The 23,599-nt window shown below is 42.8% G+C and overlaps 2 protein-coding genes across 3 annotated transcripts; one reads left to right on the top strand and one right to left on the bottom strand.

The window, feature by feature from the left end:
* The first annotated feature begins 1,276 nt into the window (after nucleotides 1–1,276).
* SKIP (chromatin protein family) lies at nucleotides 1,277–3,729 on the top strand. Of its 2 annotated transcripts, none has more exons than XM_086559854.1 (2): nucleotides 1,277–1,477; nucleotides 1,695–3,729. In XM_086559854.1, the coding sequence occupies exon 2, from the start codon at nucleotides 1,729–1,731 to the stop codon at nucleotides 3,550–3,552; it is 1,824 nt and encodes a 607-aa protein (XP_086415980.1). In that variant the 5' UTR covers nucleotides 1,277–1,477; nucleotides 1,695–1,728; the 3' UTR covers nucleotides 3,553–3,729. The 2 variants fall into 2 exon arrangements, with proteins under 2 accessions (XP_086415980.1, XP_086415981.1); XM_086559855.1 differs by having other exon boundaries at nucleotides 1,282–1,477; nucleotides 1,712–3,729.
* A 15,538-nt stretch (nucleotides 3,730–19,267) lies between these two features.
* On the bottom strand, nucleotides 19,268–21,158 carry LOC147497192 (E3 ubiquitin-protein ligase AIRP2-like). The gene is made up of 5 exons (XM_086559853.1): nucleotides 20,659–21,158; nucleotides 20,314–20,476; nucleotides 20,117–20,186; nucleotides 19,787–20,015; nucleotides 19,268–19,692 (listed from the first exon to the last, which is right to left on the bottom strand). Exons 1-5 carry the CDS (start codon nucleotides 20,751–20,753, stop codon nucleotides 19,482–19,484), a joined length of 768 nt encoding a protein of 255 aa, XP_086415979.1. The 5' UTR covers nucleotides 20,754–21,158; the 3' UTR covers nucleotides 19,268–19,481.
* Between the last annotated feature and the right edge of the window lie 2,441 nt (nucleotides 21,159–23,599).

The following is a 23,599-nucleotide window of genomic DNA, read 5'->3' as shown; positions in this document are numbered from 1 at the left end:
CGAAGGCAACCTTAAGGGAGCAGCAATCAGGAGGTTCAGAGTAGTAGATGCTGAGGAGGCTGAGATGGTGGCCTTAGAGATTGCTGCGAAGCTTGCGAGAAATATAGGAGAGAGCTCAATTTTGTTTGAGGGTGATAGTATGTTAACAATTCAAAATGTTCAATACCCTTTAGAGCATAACTCTCATAATTGGAGGCTAGAACCAATTAAGTTTATGATAGAGGATCTATGTAGGCCTCTTAAATTTTGTAAGTTCAGTTGGATCAACAGGAGGTACAATGGAGAAGCTCATGAACTGGCTTAATGGGCATTCCATGACCAGGAAGTGAGTCTGCTACCAAAACACCTACTGGACAATAATATTGTTCCTTTAATGTTTTAATATATAAGAAATGTTGTTAGCGAAAAAAAAAAAAAAAAAAAAAAAAAAAAAAAAAAAAAAAAAAAAAAAAGCTAGCCAGTTTATAGGGTGGATACTAATCTCCACGTGACTACAAGAGAAAAAGGATAGTGACATAGACTTGCTACTAATTTAAAGCATATTATATATGTTTGTGTGTGTTTTGTCCTAACCAACTTAATTTACCGACACTTTTTATTTAATTACTGATACTTTACCAAAAAAAAAAAGCTTGATTACTAACACATTAATAAAACAAACTCGATGAAATACAAGGGTTCACTGGGTTCGAGAAGGTGTTTCTAAATTTTGATAAAAACCAAATAGGTGATTCTAAATCTTAATAAAGAACATGGATGTGGTTCTAAAATTTGATAAAAGGCAGATAAAATTTACATTTTTCCGTGAGTTGGGGGAGGCGTTGAGCGTTTGACAATGTATATTGTAGAAAAATGGTTCACCGGAGCTACGTATGTCTAGGCCCGGCCCGATTAAAAAGAACGAGAGTATAAGCTCAGTCCGAATTTAATTTGAGAATGGCAGGTCGAGCCCCGACGTAAGTCCAAATAAACATACCAATACTAAACTTCTCATATCGAGCCGGGCCCTTATCGGGTTGGACAGTGCTATGATTAGACCTGGCCCAATAACATATCATACTACAGATTTTTCGGGCCAGACTATTAACTTCTTATTAAGAGAAACACGTGTAAGGTCTACTTCTCATAATTTCCAATCGCGTTCAATTGGCTTCGGACCTAATCCCCCGGCCCATTTGTGTTGTTTTTTTCGCTATAACCACAACCGGATTGTGATTCTGGCTGCTCAAGCAAACCCACGAGTTTTAACCTTTACAATACAATATAAATACAAGCACAATTAGGATAAGCTTTGGGCCTACCCAAGTTGCAAATATAGAACCGACCCGGACAGAAATTTGAAGCAATCTTCTTTCGAATCAACATCGGCCACCACCTTCTATCGAGAAAAAAAAAAACGTCGGCCACCACCAAAGCAATTGCAGACCAACCCAAATAAAAACCGACCTAGCCTTCCATATCTCCTCTTTTATTCCCCGTAAGTCTTCTTGCCTTTTTAATCTATATATCTAATTTTGTAGTAACTCGTGTTTTATAATTTTGTTTTAGAGTAGTACATTAATTTAAGTTTTATTTTTTCTTTCTAATCGAGGCCACTCTTGCCTGATTATATTTTATTTCGGTTTAATTTTACTTAGTGTTAATTATAAGATTGGGTGCTACACGATTTAAGTAATTAGGGTTTGTTTTTTTAGTTTGTTGGTGTTTTCAGGGTTTGCCTGAAAAATAATGGCAGCTTTAAAAGAGCTACTTCCACCAGTAAAGTCAACAACTACAACTTATTATGACCACTCTAATGACCCGTGGTTCAAACAACGTTTCTCTGCATCTGAATCAGATCGGGCTTCATCGGCTATTGTGTTAGCGAAAGAGGTTCCGGCTTACTTAAATCGTGCCGGTTTTATTCCACGAAAGCCGGAAGATTTTGGGGATGGTGGGGCTTTTCCGGAAATTCATGTGGCTCAGTACCCTATGGGGATGGGTAGAAAAGACAGGAAGCAGAAGGTGGGAGCTAATATTATACCGGTTACAGTTGATTCGCGTGGGAATGTTGCTTATGATTCGATTGTTAAGCAGAATGAGAATGCGTCCAAGATTGTTTACTCTCAGCATAAGGATCTTGTTCCTAAGATTTTGAGAGCGGATAATGAGGATGAGGAGGACGAGGAAATGGAGAAGGAGATTGAGGAGACTATGCAGGAGACTAAGGCTGCTCTTGAGAAGATTGTTAATGTTCGGCTTATGGCTGCGCAACCAAAGAATGTTCCCTCACAGTCGACAGATTCCAAGTTTATTAAGTACCAGCCGTCGCAGCAGTCTGCTGCATTTAATTCTGGGGCTAAGCAGAGGATTATTAGGATGGTTGAGATGCCTGTGGATCCCCTTGAGCCACCAAAGTTCAAGCATAAGAGAGTACCCAAGGCGTCTGGTTCACCACCTGTGCCGGTTATGCATTCTCCTCCTCGTCCTGTGACGGTGAAAGACCAGCAGGATTGGAAGATTCCGCCTTGTATATCGAATTGGAAGAATCCTAAAGGTTATACTATTCCATTGGATAAGCGTCTGGCTGCGGATGGGAGAGGTTTGCAGGAAGTTCAGATTAATGATAACTTTGCAAAGTTGTCTGAATCGTTGTATGTTGCTGAACAAAAGGCAAGAGAAGCTGTTGCAATGAGGTCAAAGGTTCAGAAGGAAATGTTTATGAAGGAGAAGGATAGGAAGGAACAGGAATTGCGAGCATTGGCACAGAAAGCTCGATCTGAAAGGACTGGAGGAAGTGGTCCCCCTCCCTCTTCCACCATCACTGCTGATAGGAGCATGATGGATGGTGATGACATGAGGATAGACCATGAACGGGTGAAAGAAAGAGAGAGGGAGCCTCCGAAGGAGTCAAGGGATGAGAGGGAAGAGCGCTTAGGGCGTGAAAAGATTCGTGAAGAGAGAAAAAGGGAGAGGGAAAGGGAAAGAAGGTTGGAGGCCAAGGATGCGGCAATGGGGAAGAAGAGCAAGATTACGAGGGATAGGGATAGAGATATCAGTGAGAAGGTTGCACTTGGGATGGCTAATACTGGAGCAGGGCGTGGTGGCGAGGTCATGTATGACCAGAGGTTGTTCAACCAAGAGAAAGGAATGGACTCTGGATTTGCAACTGATGATCAGTACAATGTCTATGATAAAGGGCTGTTTACGGCACAATCTACTCTTTCTAGCCTTTACAAGCCAACGAGAGACACAGACACTGATACGTATGGAGGTGCAGATGAGCAGTTGGAAAAGGTTCTTAAGACAGACCGGTTTAAGCCGGATAAGGGCTTTGCAGGTGCTAATGAAAGAGCAGGTCCAAGAGACAAGCCGGTTGAGTTTGAGAAGCAGGTTGAGGAAGCTGATCCATTCGGTTTGGATCACTTCTTGACAGAGGTGAAGAAGGGCAAGAAAGCAATGGACAAGGTTGGGAGTGGAGGGACCATGAAAGCAGGTGCTGGGTCTTCAATGCGAGATGGTCATGATGGAGGATCTGGCAGGACTCGCATCGGGTTTGAAAGGGGTCGTTGATGTGAACGAGTTTTGGTATGCACTAATGTTTTAGAGGGGACTGTAGCTCATTCTCGTTCTCCTCTAATTTTAAATATATTTCTTGTGGTTGTACTGTGGGAAAACAAAATGGTATTTGTTTTGATGTTTTCTCAAATGTCGTTGATTATCATATAAATCACTTGAGTTTTCATGATCTGATCACATTCTTGAATTTCCAGCTTCTCCCATTGAGTGTTGATTATTGCTCTGAATAGTATCTGTCAAATTAGACGGTTTTGTCATCCACTTTCTTTTCTTTGTAATTTGGAAATGTCTGTCATGGGGGATTAAGGAGAAAAATTCGCTCCTTGGCATAAGGATTAAGGAGAAAGTGAGTATAGAAGGGTGATGGTGGATGACATGATGGATTAAGGAGAAAGTGAGTATAGAAAGCATGGTGATGATAGGAGCATGATGGATGGTGATAGACCACAAACAAATGAATTAAACTCAATACGTGCCCCTCTTTGTTTCATCTTTACTTTGTAGTCCTGTACCACTTCCAACAATCAATAAAATTCAGTTACCAAACACAAAAAGGTGCTTCCCAGATGATGTACAAGTACATAGTTTGTATGCGTAGAGGTTCGGGTGTAATACGGGGCGGGTCAGGTTAACCGCGGGTCAAATAGTGATGGGGTGGGGCGGGGTGGGTCTAGGGATACAAAATCCAGATGGTCTCCGACGGGCCGGCAGGCAGGTTGAAGTGTCGTATCTTAATCAATCCACCCTACTGTTGGGTCGATTCTGACGGATTTTAAAGCGGGGTCATCCGGGTCGGTGGAAATTATCATTTTATCCCAATTTCATTTAAAAAACTTTCTAATTTCGCAAGTAATATATTTCCAATTCACAATATAGAAAAAATGGAATCAATCAATAAAAATAAACAAAAATAAAAAAACTGAACTTGAACCCAAAACCATATCTCAGAATTTGAAACTTCTTTCTCGTGATTTATTTGTAAATTGATTATTTTCCATAGCAAGATAAAATGAAGATGAGAGCGAGGATCTATGGTACAAAACAATAAAATATAAACTAAAATAATTCGAAATTAGTACAAGGATGAATGATTCTTCTTCTCCAAAATTCAAAAGTTGAATTTGAACTTTTGATATTTGCCCAATGTTCAAACTTGAATATTTAAAATTGATGTTGAACTCATAAGTTTGTGTTCATATCTCCCAAATTTCTACAAAAGTTAAAAGAAAATATAAACAAAATACAAAAATATTAGAGTTAGAGTTTTGAAATTATGCGGGTTAAACGGCTTTTGACACGGTGCGGATCGGGCGGCTTGACGGGTCGGGTTTGAGCATATAACCTACACTCATAGCCTGACCGCGCAAAAACGGTGGCGGAGCGGGGCGGATCTATTTTTGGGTCGGTGCGGGTTTGGGTGGCGGGTGAAGACCGGGTACCCTACCGGATGATGGGTCAACGGTTTTTTTCTACACTCCTACGTAGAGGTATCGATTTGTGCTGTAGCCACATTTTTAAATTTGTATGCGGATAGACTGGAGGGGGTATAACATCTCTCCTCCCTATTTGTATACTCCGTTTTGAGCATAACATATGACAAGGACTTGGAAAAAAATTTCGATTATAGATTTTGAGTTGTAACTGCTCTCAATCTGAGACAAGTGGTTTCTCCTCTCTTAGTACCTGTAGTCTGTACTCTCTAGAGCTATTATCAGATGCATATTAGTAGAAATCGAGTGGCATATTACTAGGTGCGGCGTCTTTTGTGAGTGCGAATATCTCCAAGTACTTTTTGTTGTTCGCTGCGTGGTCATTAACTTGTATAGTGAGTTAGTGACCCGATCACATACCCTGTCCTTACTCCTGACTTGGACGGTAGCTATTGGTCTTGTACAACCACCTAAGCTATGTACGCTCCACAAGAAGTCAGTCAATTTAGTCTTGGTGCAGTGAATTCCAAAGACTGCAATTGTGATGTATTCAACTTCATTCATAGTCCCACATTGGTCTGGTGATCTCTTTTCTCAGTTCTTTCCTTCTTCCTTCTTGTGTTTCTCCTCAAAACGAGTGATTTTAATGTTCTGTAGGCAGAGACTGAGCCAGAAATCTGCAGACCCTTGTAGATTCAAACATTTCTTATTACATTTTAACTAATTTTACGATATAATATGTAGGTCCCCGTCGGCTCAGGCTTTGAATAAAGCCTTTCGTTGATTAAAACCCTAAGTGCGAAAAGTTAAGTTGCCATTAAGTCGTTGCTTACTGTTCAATTCGTCACAGACTCACAGGACTGTTCATTAGTACTGCCTCCTTGTTTTGCGTTTTGATTTGGTTTGCATATAGAATGATAAGATGATCAAAATTAAATTATTATAACTACTATCCATTCCTCTTATCCATAATATTTTTGTATAGCCTCGCAATCAAATATATAAATCCTGGACCTATTATAACCAATTAAAACCAATTGGTTTTAAGTTCATCTTCAATACTTTATTATAACCTGTAGGGGAGTAATATCCTCATTAAGGAATATCACATACATAGAAAGCATAAAAGCGAACTTCGGGACATCGACCTCCAAGACCGATCGTGAGCGAAATCTCTTGTGAAGACATATCTGTAAGCAAAGATAGGTGAACCCAAGACATCGACTTCCAAAACCAATCTGTGAGCAACTCCTTTCATGTAGGTGGTACGAACAAGGATGTCTCAGACGAACACACGCCCAGAGACAAAACGCCTCAAATAAAGTTACCACTAGGGGTAATCATTATCAAAATCTTACTTGTACTTTCTACCACCGGGAAATAAGGACTACCGCGCCAACTCCCAATCAGCACACGACTTATACTAAAACCAGTCGAACACTCATTCACAATCTCCACCTTACATGTATGCAAGAGACACACGTGTCTCTAGGATTGACACTTCCACAAGCCTATAAATACCACCTACTTGAACTACGTGGGATCTGATTCCTCTCTCCCCTAAAAAGAAAAACCAAGAGAGGATACGTAGGCAGCTCGCTCATCAGTGAACTCGGTCTCTCCAGAAAACCTCAACCCATTCCCCTCTCTTCACAATATCTAAAGGGAAACCAAAACACCCATTTACATTGGCGCCGTCTGTGGTTTTGATTCCTTGATAAATCACCTTAACCCAACTCAAAAACCTACAATTCTCAAGCCCACGAAGCATGGTTAGCCTCGAAGCTCAAGTTCAAAACCTCGCAAACCAGCTTGGTTTAACAAATGAGAGCATTTCCTTGCTCAGGCAAGAAAATGCTGCTTTATGAGCACAAGTAGACGCTTACCAACAGCAACCAGTCGGTAACGTTGCGGAGAACGGCATCAACGAGGTTAATCAATAGATTAACGAATTATTACATAGGATATGCCAGAGTGCAGTTAGAAAGGATGCGACCCAAATTGTTCAAAAGATGCTTAAGACATACCGCGCGTCCCCATTCAGTGCTGAGGTTCTCAATAAACCCTCTCCTCAAGATTTTATCCAGCCACGCTTCCCAATGTATGATGGCAGCACATGCCCCGTCGGATGTGGCTCAAGATTACATTAAAAGTCCGGCTCTCTACGTTCTCACCCGAGTTTGATCATCTTCAGCATCCGACTATTTCCGGCCCGGTCTCAGGATGGCGCACTTGGTTGGTTCTTCTCTCTTGAACCCCGATTCTATTAAAACTTTTGAGCGACTTCATCGATCCGTTTGTTAGCCAATCGTGCACAACAAACGAAAGAAGGATCTTGATTATTTGTTCGGCTCTCATCCAAATAAGATGAAACCATTCGCCAATTTCGGGGACGGTTCAAGGGCAACCGTGTATGGAAAGCGGATCGAAAGAGTCTTTTGCCACACCGGCATTTTCTAACGCTTTTCCGAGTCGCGTAATACCGACCTCTCTCGGATCATCGATGAAAGAGCCGAAACGCCGTCCGCGCATCACGTCGGTCGACAAGTATATCAAGTTGCAAGAAAGTTTGAAGTCCGATGGTTTAGCCGAGGTCCGGAGGTAGCAATAGAGCGGTCTCTCGATCATACCAGCGTGCAAAAAGCGAAAGTCGCGCATCCAGTGGCGCGGTCAAGGTAGGTAGGTACGGCGGGATAACAACAGAGAGTTCGCTGTCTTGACACGCTCCCCTAGTTACATACTGGACAAGATCCGGCGAGCCTCATACTTTCGACCAGATGTAAGGCAGCCAATAGATCGACCTGACAAGCCCTACTGCGCATTCCACAAAGCCAAATGCCATGAAACCAATGCGTGCTGGGGGCTTAAGCACTATCTCCAGGACCTCGTCGAAGCTGGTCATATTAAACAGTACACCAACATTCCTGACGGTGATTTACGCCATAAACTCATGGCTCGCCGAGTACGCAGTCGATCTCCACCTCGCCGTCACTACCAAGAGTTTCAAGCTCGCCCCCCACAACAGAGGACGTCCCAGAGACCGTTCTCGCCACGAGCGAAGACAACACTCCTCAGATCGTGACAATGCTAGAACCATTCACATGATTACCTTCCCCAATGATTCCGTCACCTCATCCAGAGAGAAAGGACGCGTCGTGTAAGCATATCATTGTAACCGGAAGTGTATCATTTTACTTCCAAAGGCAAAGCACGCTCAAAGCTTCAGTCGCGGTTTCGGGGAGATATCATTTTCATCGAGGGCCGACCTCCGACAAAGGTCCGCCTTCCTCCAAATCAACAACGACCCAGGTCAGTCCACGCCAAGATTAGCGACTAGATAGTAAAAGCGCCCCGATCATCACCGGGGAGTTAGATGCGACATTTTATTCTATCACACCGTCCAAATGAGTTTACCCAAGTCGGTTCTTATAGATCCGATTGCTCCCTTTATGGGTTCAATGGCTCGGGGCCGACCAAACCGGTGACATCATCCTTCCATGATCGGTAGGGTCTAAAGAGGACAAAGTCACCGCAATACATTTCCGCCGAATGTCACGACATCAAGTCATTGTAATTATCCTATAATGCCATACTAGGGGCGATGATGGATCCACCAAATGCAAGCCGTTCATTATCACATTGCATCAAGTTCTCCGCTTCCCGGGCCCCAAAGGAATGATGGAGTCTCGAAGCAATCAACTGGAAGCATATCATTGTAACCAAATCTTGTCAAAGCGTTAGGATTGATAGTGGACCAATCCGACCCGGATTATACCATGGCCAAAGACTTGATTGCGAGGTTAAAGAGCCAACATGAAAGCGGCGATTCATATCCAGGGGCTCCGATAAGAAGATCGCGATCCGTCTCATGTTTCCACTCCGCCACCACCCAACCATTGTCGCCTCCATCGGGGCCGGATCCCAAAGATCGAGATCGGGTTTTAGGTTTTATGGCGATCTACTTTACAAGTAAGGCCACGCCACCGGTAAAGAAAAATTATTCTTTCCTTGAAAAGCCGTGCTTGCTTTATTGTATTCGGCCAGAAAATTCAGGCCGTACTTTCAAGCACATCCGATCAAAGTACTGACCGACCTCCCCTTGAAGAAGATCTTCCACAAAGAAAACAAGACTACTCGTATGGCAGTATGGGTCGAAGAGCTCGGCGAACACCACATGGAGTTTGTGCCTCGCACTTCTCAGAAAGGTCAAGTCGTCGCCGATTTCCTAGCAGATTTCCCTGTTGAAGACCCGCATTGGGAGCCAGAAATGGAGCTCGCCGACGCAAAGGACCATGTCAAATCAATCTGGTCTCTCTTTGTAGATGGCTCTAGCAACCCTGGAAGGAGTGGCATCGGGGTCGTCTTAGTGTCACCCGATGGAACTATGATCGAAAAGTCCGTTCGACTCGACTTCGCATCTTCCAACAATGAAGCGGACTACGAAGCGTTGATCATGGGACTTCGGATGACGCTACAGCTAGGGGTGCCAGAACTTCAAGTCTTTAGTGACTCGCAACTGGTTGTTCGCCAGATTGCAAAAGAGTACACTACCCATGAAGGTAACCTTTCGAAATATCTTCAAGTCGTTCATCATTTATTGCCTTCTTTTAAGAAAGCTACCATACATCATTTTTTGCGTGATGAGAACCGCCACGCAGGCAGTTTAGCTTATTTAGCCACTCAAACACCGTGTTGCGTTCCAAGACAACTCCTCATTGAAATGGTCAACCGACCTGCGCACCAGGTCGAGCATGCCCTAGTTATAACCGATCTATTCCCCTCTCGAAGACCCGGTTGAGGCGGACACGGATCGCGACCCGTCATGAACTACATCCACCATGGCGCTCCCCGCGAAACGTGCCAAAGCCGGGCAAATCCCATATCAAGCCGCGTCGTTATTGCTTATTGCACAATAAGTTGTTCGAGGAAAATCTCTTGGTGGACCGCGACTTGCAATGCATTACTCGAGGCGGGGCCGATTGATATTTGCGAAATCCATGAAGGAGAATCACGGAAACCATGCCGGTCGCTTTTTAGCCCACAAGGCAATTTCCTAAGGCTACTTTTGGCCCCGTATGCAGATCGATGCCAAAGCATACATCCGCACGTGCTTAAAATGTCAAACATTCGGCCACAACATCATTCAGCCCGCTCGCGAGCTGATCAATGTAGCAAGCCCATGGCCATTTCACATACATCATGGGACCATTCGTCCCACAGAAAAGCACTGGTTTTCGATTCGTCTTAGCTGCAACAGACTATTTCACTAAGTGGGTCGAGGCCATTCCTTTAGCACATGTCAAAGAATCACATGTCCGAAACTTTATCTGGACTCACATCATCACCAGATTTGGTTTGCCACATACACTAGTGATGGACAATGGACCCTAATTCAAAGGCAGAACAGTCAAAGACTTTCTAGGCAAGTGGAAGATAATTCATGCATTTTCTACTCCACAATACGCTCAGAGTAATGGTCAAGCAGAAACCAGCAACAAGGCCATCTTAGAAAATTTGAAGAAAAAGATTGAAAATAACAAGAGCCAATGGTCGAACCAGTTGGAGAACATCTTGTGGGCTCATCGCACCCGCGGCTTCGGTCGATGCGGTGAATCTCCATTCTCCTTGTGTTATGGCACGGCATCATTCCCACCGAGCAGCGGTCATCCTACGACTCGGTCCGAGCTCGTCGAGGCGGACCTGATGATTACGTTTTAGCACGAGAGGTCGATTTGCTAGAAGAGCGGCGTGACTTAGCCGCCATCAGAGTCGCATCTTATCAGCAAACCCTGAAGAACTCCTACAATAAACGGGTGCATCCTCGATCTTTCCAGCCTGGCGATCTAGTGCTAAAAAAGACGCAAGACGACTCCAAGTTAGCCCCTACATGGGAAGGCCCATACATCGTAGAACGCGTTGTAGGCAATGGAGCATACTTGATAAAAACTCAAGAGGGGAAATTGTTACCTCGCCTTTGGAATACTTATCTGCTGAAAAGATTTTATCAATAAAACTATTGTTGTTGTATATTCCATTTTTCAAGCACTGTAAGTTCAAGGTTAAATTTTTATGTTACCTAGTACAAGGTATTCCATTTACTTGCATCAAGAAGTCCTACAGTTCACATCAGAAGCACAACCAGTATACTTACCTGATCCAACACGCTCAGCGAACCATACGCTCTCATAAACATGAACGCTCTCTGCGAGCAGACAGCTCTCTGGAGCTTACAGGCTCCATAGCCTCTCCAATTCTTGTCACGTCGAGAACCTATATTTCTAGGATCAACTAAACGAGGACACTCTCCGTGAGCAGACAGCTCTCTGGCGCTTACAGGCTCCATGGCCTCTCCAATTCTTGTCACGTCGAGGACCTATCTTTCTAGGATCGATTAAACGAGAACGCTCTCCGCGAGCAGAACTCTCTGGAGCTTACAGGCTCTATAGCTTCTCCAATTCTTATCACGTCGAGGACCTATATTTCTAGGATCGACTAAACGAGAACGCTCTCCGTGAGCAGACAGCTCTCTAGAGCTTACAAGCTCCATAGCCTCTCCAACTCTTGTCACGTCGAGGACCTATATTTCTAGGATCGACTAAACGAGAACGCTCTCCGTGAGCAGACAGCCCTCTAGAGCTCGCCGGCTCCACAACCTCCCCGAACCTCGTTCGTCGACAGCCCTATACTCCTAGAGTGGACCATACGAGCACGTTCTCCATGAGCGTCACGCTTCTATAAGCCCACACGCCCTACCTGAACAGAGCATTCCTTTGAGTTTTACTCCTACGCTCAGAGCACTCCACTTAGTGTAGAACTCTTAATTCTCAACTTAGATTATCAAGCATACTCCTAACGTTTCTTCTCTTATAACATGATAAACAAGAAAGAATGCGCTAATCACAGGAAAATCATGTTTCTAATCTACGTCTCAAGCTCCTCAGTTATTTCACACCACATGCATAATACGTAAAATGCTAGCTATCAACAATTCAGCAAAACCATGCATTCTGAGCACAAGTAGTAACAATACTTTACCACAGCCACAACAATTACATCTACCGATCTGCTGGGACTACCCAGAAAATCCAGATCGGTGTCTATTACACAGTTAACAAAGTATCAAACTGCCACTTCCGTGGAAACCAGTTCTCTGTACCAAAATGGCGAACTGCTCATGCAAGCTTGAAGACACAGCTCTATTGCTAACTCTCATATAAGAGAGGAGAACGCAAACAATACTTACAAATTTTTGTTGACAGAGACAAAGGTAGATCACATCATCAAATATCAGTTAAGACATGCTTATCTTCTGGTGCCGCGCTAGTAGAAGCAGTGTGCCGGGCAGATCTCAGCATCACGCGCATTCCTTGCCCCTGTTCCTCGCCTGCAGTTGCTTTCTTCAGGGCGTCATACTTCTCGTCCAGAGCGGCATATGCAACACAGGCTTTGGTATACACCTCCTGTGCTTTGCGCGCCACCTTTTGGCATTTTTAGCATAGCGATCCGCCCGGCTAATTCCCTTTCTAGCTCGGTCATATCGGTCACTAATCGGCATTCTCAAAGAAACGAACATTCGGTACTTGGTGGTCATCACTTCTAGCTTCCTCTTGTCCATTTACGCAGCTCGCGATACACACCCAAATTCGATGTGAGGGTTATCATCGATCTCGGTGTTTTGCCTGACATCTTTCAATTTATCATACCACTCGCTAGAAACCGCACGAATGAAGTTAAAGAACCGGTGCCTAAAAACGGACATAACAACTTAGTGTGTCATGAACTTCGCCAAACAAAGCGGCCATGTCCATCATCCCCAACAAATATGCCATGTCCTCATCTTTCACCTCTGCCTTGTCACCATCCAACCACGATCCCGCCCGAACGCGGTAATAGTCGCTATGGGGCCGCCAGTGGAAGCTTCTGATCCGGCGTTTCACCATACGCTTCTTCCCGTCTTCCCCATGTAGTAAATTAAAACCCAAATCCCCACATCATCGGGGACGAACTCTCACCGGCGACTTGGCGACCTTGCCCCAGTCGCTTCACGGCTCCAGCGACATCGCGAGCTCTCGCGCCTACCCGCTGTGGCGACCTAAACACAATGCCTTCAGCCGGACGACCAGCTCTCCTAGGTCGTTTGTGACCATGGCTCCTACAGCAGTAGCCTTCCTCTTACCACGATCACCATGCACATGAGGATCAAATTCCATCTCCTCCATTATCAGAGGCGACATCTCCCTCATACTCCCTTCTCCTCTCACATATGGGCGACACCTTGCCATGGTCAAACCTAGGAACAGAGATACTCTTGAATGAGTTCTGATTATACACCAAATCCTTCTCAACGGAGTAAAGACTCACAATGGAAAATAAACGCGTGCACGTAGAAACGGCGACGAGGGTAGTGCGAGCTGGCGGCGAGGCGGCGAAAGAGCTACGACAAGAAACCAAGCAAATGCCTTTTTTGGTATTCTCGCGGTTTATTTAATATAAAACGTCTTTTCCCTGAGCGCCTCATAATTACCTTGAGACGCCAAACACCATCTGCCCGCCATCATTATGTCCTTTGAACCGCCCGTTTTCTTACACGTGTCACGCACATGAGGGCATACTGCCGTCTGCGGCAATCAACCTGAACACACTTCGTCTGCTTTCTAATGTAATGAGAGCCCGGCAATCTCGTGGCATCATTCCGAGCGTCACCAAACAGCTGAAGACAAGTTAACAACAGGACGCTCATACAAGCTTACCAGTTATTGGCAACGCAATTATCACCGCAAAGACAACAGCCATGCATAGTTATAGCGGTATCATCATTAAGTAAACACAATCAAACCAAAAGCGGTACACACGCGGTTGAAAACAAACAATAAACATGGCATATAAGCATCTGGCGACTGTTCTAACATACTTGAACTACCATTCGTTCTTTAGCCGAAGTTCTTTGAGACTACTTTCGAAATCCAACTGGCTAAACAATTTTAAATCATCACATGGTTACCCCAAACCGAATCGGTACCGGATCGTTCCGCGGTAATAGCGGATAAAAATAAAAAGATTTAACGCCCGGTTACCCGAAACCCGGCTATCAGTATCCGCGGCTTATAAAGGCGACAAAGATAACAAAACAAATTCTGGCTTCGTCCTCTCTAGGCGCAACGGTTAATTCTCCGTGCACGGCGATTCATCAATTTCAGCATCCCTCCCATCCACCACAACCGACACTCCATCAAAGTTCAAACTTCATTAGCACATCGGGCCGCGGTAGAAGCCATTTCAGCGGTACCACGACTTCTGGAATGATCACTGAAGAAGCGAGCACACTGCTGGCATCTCCCTGCACCTGTTCTACCACGGTCCGAGACGTACAGCGTGCATGTTCCTCCTTCAAAGCGTTATAGTCTGCTTCCAGTTCAACAAAGTCCGCATCCAGAACGTCATAGGCCTTGGTAGCGTCCTGAGCAACCTTCTTTGCGGTGTAAGGTATACTTTCGTTCGACTACCCGATTTCCACGATCGCTTGCCGGAGCATTCTCTTCCGCTCCCTGTAGTTTTTGCCTCAGCTCTTCTGCTTCGGTATCTTTCAGCATCTTGGCCAGACTCATAGCTTGATGTGCTTTCTTCAGGTCTTCCAGCTCATCACGCTCCATCTTCGCGGCCTCCTGAACATTTTTTAGCTCGTCGGACGGCTTCACCCACGGCTTCTCTCCGCCTCTGAACCGTGAGCAATCTCCTTCAATTTCTGAAACCCACTTACCAGCTACAATTACACACATATGTTACTAACCAAGTCACAACAACGTGCATAGGTGTACAATTACATCAAAAGAAGACAAACTCACGTACCAAACATTGCGCGATTTCCATTCACTTCAGGTTATCAGCCAGCCCTTTCTCATCCAGCGCCCTACGGTTGCCGTCCAGAGCTATCTGTTCTAACAGACAGGCCGATACCTTACTCGACCTGAAGCTACAATCACTTCGCTTTACAGTTCGTTGCGCCCCATTGTAGTCTAGATACACAAACTGTGCCTCTAGGTCATCAACAACCACAATAGCTTTTCCACTCGCTTTGCGGGGAGCCTTCGCTTTCGCCAGCGGACTGGGTTCACGCCCCAGTCGAGACGGACTAAACCCTCCCCTAAAAGTGGCCAAGTCCATGACCTGCTCCGATCACGCCCGACTCCGGCGCGTATAATCAACACCGGCCGCCACCACCGGACCCGCCCCCCACCGGAGCTTTCCCCAAGAGCGTGCCGCGCTACCTTGGCAACTCGGGCAACGTCTTGCTCAGAGGAGTCATGTCGTCTCTTCTCCGACCTGCTCCTTGCGCGAGGATTGAAGACCACCGTCTCCAACTCCACAGGAGCATCGATCGACCCCCCTTCAGGTCGGGAACTTGACCCACCAACCCCTGCGGCACCAACTCTAGCGGGTCGTCTCAAGCCACCACGAGCCCGATTCCTATCTTCCCGTTACCAAATCGCCAGACGTCTGGCGTCTCCATCACTTCTGCCTTTCGACCTCGAGCTCGGTCTTTTTGAGCTTTTCTTTTTCCCGGATCGCGGGCCCACCCTTTCCACAAAAAATCGCAAACCTCGGGCAACTTCGCTTGTTTTTCTGCTTTCGAAGTCGACCACGCGGCGACCTCTATCTCCCCACGATCGATTCGGCGTCTTCACGAAAAAATCTACGCACAAAGCAAAACCATGGGCTGTTAGCATAACCGGCCAATCATTAAGTAAAGCGACAAAAGAAAAAATATTCCTACCCACCGGATATGTTACAAATCCTAGTATGCAACCTACATCCGTTAGCACAAGGTTTACCAAACTAGCGGCAAAGGCCTCTTTTGTCGGGCCTCGTTGCTTATACCGTCGATCCACGGCCAGAGCGGCGTGGCGTCATCGTTTGCAAGCTAAAGTTCAAATTACGGATCGCCTCACAACATAATGCTCAACTATGTCGGATACCCCTATATCGTATTCCCCACTCGCATTCAACAGGTCAAACACTTTAAACAATCGCCAGTTGTTACCAACGAACTGACAAGGAGACTTCCAACAATGAGCCAAGAAGTCACACACCAGTTTCGAGAACGGTATTTGCATATGCGCTCTCAGTTGGCCCTCACAGATGATTACCCCCCCATTCGGCGGGTTGTACTCTTCACTCACGTACATTTTCACTCAACCGCGTGGCTCATGTATCTCCGGTTGGGAATGTTGATCTCATAAGGCGCCCTCGGTTCGGGAACGAGCTTCGCCCGCCGACGATCTACCTCTCTCTGGGGCAACTTCACTTGATGACGACATCTCCCCTCGACGACCTCGCGGCCCGCGGCACGCCTCGACCCGGTCGAGTGTTACCCTCATCTACCCTAACTTCCTCATCCAACTCAGTTTGAATGCCAACACTCACCGATTCTTCGTTATCATCCTCATACTCTCCACAACTTAATGAAACCTCACGAACCTCTTCCGATCGAGTATCATCAGAATCAGACATTATAACGTTTCCTTTTTATTACTCAAGTTTAAATCTTACAACCTAACACTGGCCTACCTACTTAACAAATGCCACTTGAGCGAGAGGAAAGCAAATTGAAAATGCAAAAGTAACAAAGCAGTGAAGCACTCACCGAGAAACCCAGCTTGCGTTTTGGGAGAAGAAAATAGGAAATACCTTTTGATTGTCCCAAATTTGATTTTGTACAAACCGCCCATTCGGTTACCAAGAAGTTATGATTCTGACTTATGCCCTAGCCCGCATAATGTGTTCCAAAGACTGTCTTTTCAAGAGTTCGAATAATGCGGCGACCGCTCTTTACCAACTCACTCACGATTACATCGCGTGCAATCACGGACTACCTTCCCTTTCCCGCCAAATCAACTTGCCACATGATTCAAAATTTACGGCATCCCAGTCGGATCGTCCACCACAGCTCACTCATGCTCCACACGTTCTTCCGTTTTTCTCTCAGCAGATCGTTTCCTGGAACATAAACAATTTACTGAGAGGGGGCTGTGTAGGGGAGTAATATCCTCATTAAGGAATATCACGCACGCGTGAAGCATAAGCGAACTCAGGACATCGACCTCCAAGACCAATCTGTGAGCAATTCCCTTGTGAAGACATACGCGCGCAGCATAGGTGAACCCAAGACATCGACCTCCAAGACCGATCTGTGAGCAGCTCCTTTCATGTAGGTGGTACGAACAAGGATGTCTCGATCTGAACACACTGACCCGAGATAGAGAACCTCAAATAAAGTCACCACCGGGGTAATCATTACCAAAATCTTACTTGTACTTCCCACCACCGGAAATAGGGACTACCGCGCCAACTCCCAATCAGCACACGACTTATACTAAAACTCAGCCCAACACTCATTCACAATCTCCACCTTACACGTGTGCAAGAGACACACGTGTCTCTAGGATTGACACTTCCACAAGCCTATAAATACCACCTACTTGAACTACGTGGGACCTGATTCCTCTCTCCCCTAAAAAGAAAAACCAAGAGAGGATACGTAGGCAGCTCGCTCATCAGCGAACTCGGTCTCTCCAGAAAACCTCAACCCATTCCCCTCTCTTCACAATATCTAAAGGGAAACCAAAACACCCCTTTACATAACCCACGTCAATAGTGGAGAGGGAAGAGTATTCTAGGACATCATATTGGTGTGCCAGGGATAAATTTGGATTTCAGATCTTTAAATGTCAGGTGGAGATATATTGCAAGATAATGTTGCAATGTGGTCTGATTCAGGAGTTTGCTTAGTCCTTGCAACGTTACCCTCTGTGCCTCTGGTGGTTGGAAATAGCAAAAGAAGACGTTGGCAGGGATGTCCTGAGCGGGATAATGCGAATAATGTGGAATTATTAGTACTCTTTATCTATGCTGCCTGCAGAATTTGCTGTTTATCAATGTACGCAAGCAACTTTTAGCAAAGTTTGCATAATTGCCTGTGGGGATGGTAAAACAGCTCTGCTCGTTTTTAGCTCGCTAGGCAGAATTTGCTGTTTATCAATGTACGCCAAGCAACTTTTAGCAAAGTTTGCATGTGGGGATGGTAAAACAGCTCTGCTCGTTTTTAGCTCGCTCAAACTTGGCTGTTGTTAGACTAGCTGAGCCTGAACAAATAACTAAGATCTAGACTCTAGACTAGGATGCTCGAAACCTCGAATACTATCCTGCAGTGGTAATCTGACCGATGAATAAAGTTGAAGTATACATCTTAACATCTAATTGAACCACGGCAGTGGTAATCTGACCGATGAATAAAGTTGAAGTATACATCTTAACATCTAATTGAACCACGGTCCTTGCTACATATAAGAAGTGAGTATTTTGGAAGGGACTGGAAAGAATTCATTTAAGGCTTTCATATGTTATGTTTCTTGGGTCCTTGCTACATTATAAGAAGTGAGCATTTTGGAAGGGACTGGAAAGAATTCATTTAAGGCTTTCATATGTTATGTTTCTTGATACCTGCCCGTTATATGAACTCCACTTATACGAACTCTAAAAAATCTCTATGAAAAACAATAAATTAGAAACTGATTTTTGATGGAGATGTTTTCCCCACAATACAGATCATCTTTAGAAAAAATCAGTACATTTGAAGATGTTTAGACCTATCAAAATTTGCTTACAATGTTATAATATTATCCAACAGTCTAGATTTTTCAAATTTCAAAACAACTTTTGACAATGTTAAAGATTTTCGTTTTGGCTGATTTTTCATAGAAAGATTCTCCATTATGAGAAAACTATCTTCACCAAAAATCAGCCCTCAATTCATCTCGTAAATCTACTTTTGGTGGTGGAGTTCATAGAACGCCCGTGATTGATATTCAAACTTTCAAAGTGCTAGTTCTGCAGAAGGGTATCCACTCCTGGGTGCAAACAATGCACTACATTATGCGTCAGACAAACAACAAAATTCTGTCATTCAATGTATCCAGGAAACTAAACTGTTAATCTTATTTTCTAGTATCTAACAAAGTAACAGGTACCATTGATGGTCATCCATTTTACAAATTGCTGATTTGTTCTCCAGCGGCATGTAAAATGGATATAGCACTGAAGGCGGGACTCGCGACTTGGCATAAGGCCAAGTATCCCCAGATGAATATAAGGCAGCTCGAAAGCTAGATGTATCAGTACCAGTATCTGAGTGATGCTGACAATCAAATTGATTTTACCAATATTGGTTTTTTCTTTCTCATGCAACTTGAAGGACTTGGAAACAAATAGAGAAAACCTAGATAGAGTAAAAATCCCAGCTTTATAAATGAACATTTGTTTTTTATTTGTTCTTGGGGGGTCTCTTACAGAGATTTTAAACTTCTACAGCTACATCATGAGAAAAGATTATAGAGTTAAAACAATCCTAGAAAATAAATACTCCTTACCGGACTCTATTCACATATCGTGGTCGGCCTCTTCTCTTTTATGTACACCTTTCTTCTCACGAATATCTGATTAGATTAGGTATTCATAATAAACTAGGAAAAGGGCATCTGGTATATCTCGAGGGAGTTTATCAATGTAGAGATAGAAACGGGATAAGTCTTCCTTGGACACAGTTTCTGAATCCAGAAAATCGCCACTGTTGGTGAGAACCCATAGGTCACTTGAACTGACTCTCTTTAAGCTACCCCGGCAAAAAGGGCACGACTCTGACCTCGTATTCCTGTGAATTGGAGAAAGAAAAATCAGAGACCTTGTCCATTACTGCAATCTGATAAAGAAGCAACACGTAACTACAATAAGGCAACTGAAGTTACCAGTCCCGGTAGCAGTTGATGCACATTGAATGGCAGCAATTGGGCAAGACCATCTTGGCACAAAGCTCCATACAAATCCCACATTCATCTTCTCTCTCCCAATCCATATCAAACAATTTCTTCCTCTCTTCAATTCCTTTCCTGCCAAACTCTACACGTCGTTGATTTTTCTCTTGAGTGACGTCCATCTCTGTACCTTGAAGTTGTTCAAGGGAGGGTAATATGACAGCTGCAATTTTGTTTTCAAAATTTGTTGTTAGAACACTTGCAAGCAAGCCTACATGGCTAAAATACCAGAAACTTTTAAGAAGGGTCTGATAGTTGACGAACCATAAAACTCTCCAATAGTCGCTTCCCTTCCATGAGATGATATGCTTTTTGTCCTTCCATCTCCATATACCTATCCAATTAATGAGATGACAATCAACAACAGAACCTTATAAATAACCATATTTTAATCTTCAACTACTTATCTACTCAATTATTGATAGTTAAGAATTAAGAGACAGAGAGAGAGAAAACCCCACCTTGTAGATAAGTATATGGAAAAAGCTGGAATATATTGGCAAAAGACATGTACATGTACAATCCATCCACTGAACTAAAAACAGAAAAAGGGGAGTCAAGCTATTGTAAGCTAGTTTCATCTGTATACATGCACCACCCTTGGCTCTGGGAATTGCAGCTGCCCTGCCAAAACAAAATTAAAATTCCCATATCAGCCCCAAGAACAACACCATAACCAAGTACCAACACAATTATTAAAAGGAAGAACAGCAATACCAATTAAATGAAAAGAAAATTATGTTTACAACAACATGAACATACTAATAATACAGATACAAATAAAAAGAATGAAGAGATAAACTTACAAAGTATTAGCATGGTGTATATCAGCTTCAAGAACCTTAAGAGAGTCTCTGCAAGAAGGGGAAGACTTGGCAAGCTGATTGAATAGAACTTCCATCTACTTTTTTTCCTACTGAATGAAAAAAGAAAAGAAAAAAGGCAGAGATGATGAGAGGAAAAGCTGAATAAAGCTGAGATTATGGGTGATAATTATGATAATGATAATGACGATGGAATGATGAGAAGAGAGAAAGCTTTTTCTCTTCAAGTGGTTGCTTGTTTTATAGGCCTCTTGAGTTTCTCACTTTCTCAGACGCCTTGCTCACTGCTCATGTCATTATTTCCCAATTCTTTACTCTTTTCCTAATCCATTAAACTCTTTTTTATTATTATTATTTTTTTTTTGTTTTTATTTTAATTTATACATTATTTGTAGGGCGTGTCAGTTTGAGCCTTTGAGGATGTCAACCAGGGGATTTCAAAATTTTGTAATCCATAATGAATTATTTTTTTTCCTAATCACAAAGTTATTTGTTATTGACAGACCTATATTGTGTTCGGCAGACTCTAACAAAAAAAAAACAATTATTATAAGTGTGTTATTGGTCTAAAAAAAAAAAAAAAAAAACAAATATTACAAGTATGTTATTGGTCTCAAAAAATTGAATTCGAAAACCCCAAACTTAAACGACCCGGCTAGGTCGTTTATTGTACAAACCCAACGATGTGGCATCACTATTTGGACTGAGTCCCCAACGATGTGGTCACACCGTTTGGACTAAGTCTCAAACGATGTGGCTAAGTCGGCTAAGTCGTTTGGGACTTAGTCCAAATGGTGTGGCCACACCGTTTGGGATTTAAACTTTGAAAAAATATAAAATTTTGTTTTTTGGCGTTTGAGACTTAATCCAAACGGTGTGGTCATACCAGTCAAAAGGCCAAAAAACAGAATTTTATATTTTTTTCAAAGTTCAAATCCCAAACGATATGGCCACACCGTTTGAGACTTAGTCCAAACGGTATGACCATATCGTTTGGGATTTAGTCCAAACGGTATGACCACATCGTTGGGTTTGCACAATTAACAACCTAGCCGGGTCGTTTAAGTTTGGAGTTTTCGAATTCATTTTTTTGGGACCAATAACACACTTGTAATATATATATATATATATTTTTTTTTTTTTTTTTAAACTAATGACACATTTGTAATAATTGTTTTTTTTAGGATATGTCCAACACAATATGGAGTCCGCAAGTAATAGGACTCCTAACAAAAGTGAATTTGCCGGTGTGGTATTCCAACTTCCAAGACATCTTACATAGGCAAAATTTTTTAGATTTGGGCTACCACGAGGATATTCCTATAGGGATGAGTGTTTCAAGACCGTTGGATCCGAGATCCAACAGTCCGAAAATCAAAAACAAAAAGGAAGAGAGAAATATGGGTTTGTTTTTTATTTTCGGACCGTTAGATCTCGGATCCAACAGTCTCGGCTGGCGTCCCTATAGGGATATCCTCGTGGTAGACGAACTCATTTTTTTATATAAACTTATTGTGCTGTCTTCCACTCTTCCTCTTACATGTGTAAGCTACACCTTTAGTCATAGACGTCATATATGATTGAACGTATTTCAAATCTTTTTATAAGAAAGTTTTGTGGGTGTGCAATTTTAGGAACTATTTAACCAAGCTCATGCCTCATGGTCATCGACCAAATTAGTAAATGTGATTAGAAGCTTTAAGTTTTTGTGTCCAAAACTGAAAGGATATAGTCAATTAGGGGAGAAATAGATGTTATTGAACTCCCTTGCTGAATTGGCACATTTCTCATCTACCCTTAAAAAATGTTCTTTTATCACCATGAGCCCACCAACACAAAAACGGGGGATAATAACGAAGCAGAGAGAATTATTTGGTAGGTCTTTTATTATATTCTTGACTGCTTATTATATATTTTTACATGGTCACATTTTTTTAATCTTTTGATACTCCTTCACTGCTTTAATGTTTTGTTCGGTCGGCTTAGACTATTTTCACTTTGAACTTGCTTTTGTTTTGATCTATGGACCAAAATATCGCCGATATATCCGATATATATTAGTATTTTGATACACCGATATTGATATTTCTAATATATATCTACCGAATATAAATATTTTTTCCTGATATATATTGGAATTTCCGATATAAAATTTTATATTGCCGATATAATTGATATATCCGATATTTACGATATATATCGTTTGATTTTTTAACCATTTTTTAATATATTTCTGATATATTTCTGATAAAATAGTTTGGACTGGTCACAAAAAAAATAGATATATCTAATATATCTGATATATATCAGTTTTTTAATACACCGATATATTCATCGTTATCGATATTTTGGGCCTTGTAATTTGGTCAGACAAGAAAAAAGAAAAAGTTGTCTTTTAAGACTACCATGCTTGGGATGCCCGCTTTAAATTTGTTTGCATCAAATTATACTCTTGTTAATTCAACTTTTTTAGGTAGTTAATTTGTATGTTCAAGTTGTTTTGATTGTTTTTATTTTCATTTTTTTAATTAACTTTACAATATTGGTTTAGTTCATTAGTTCCATTCATCTATCTTACAAAGACCATGGTGTAGAATCCAACACATTATTATACATCATTGACCAAACAGCTAATTCAATAATTTGACTGATCAACAACTATAATTAATTGTTGGTTTGAACATCAACTTTTATGAGGGCAGTTATTCACTTATTTGATCAAGACGGTGACCAAAACAAGCTCTGATCGGTGCAAATTGATTTCGTTAAAATTCATACGGTTGACTTCACTTGATTTAATGAAATTGAAAATTGAAGAAACACATCTGTACGTTTTCAAAAGCCTCGCGATTCATATAGGCTCGCAACTGAAACCATTCTTCATTAATCATATGTTTTCTTTATGCAGGGTAATCTTTTAATT

The sequence above is a fragment of the Coptis chinensis genome, chromosome 5 (assembly GCF_015680905.1).
Source record: "Coptis chinensis isolate HL-2020 chromosome 5, ASM1568090v1, whole genome shotgun sequence".
In the NCBI taxonomy this organism is placed as follows: Eukaryota; Viridiplantae; Streptophyta; class Magnoliopsida; order Ranunculales; family Ranunculaceae; genus Coptis; species Coptis chinensis.
Note: the sequence above shows the minus strand (reverse complement) of the source record. Positions and strands in the feature narration are given on the sequence as shown.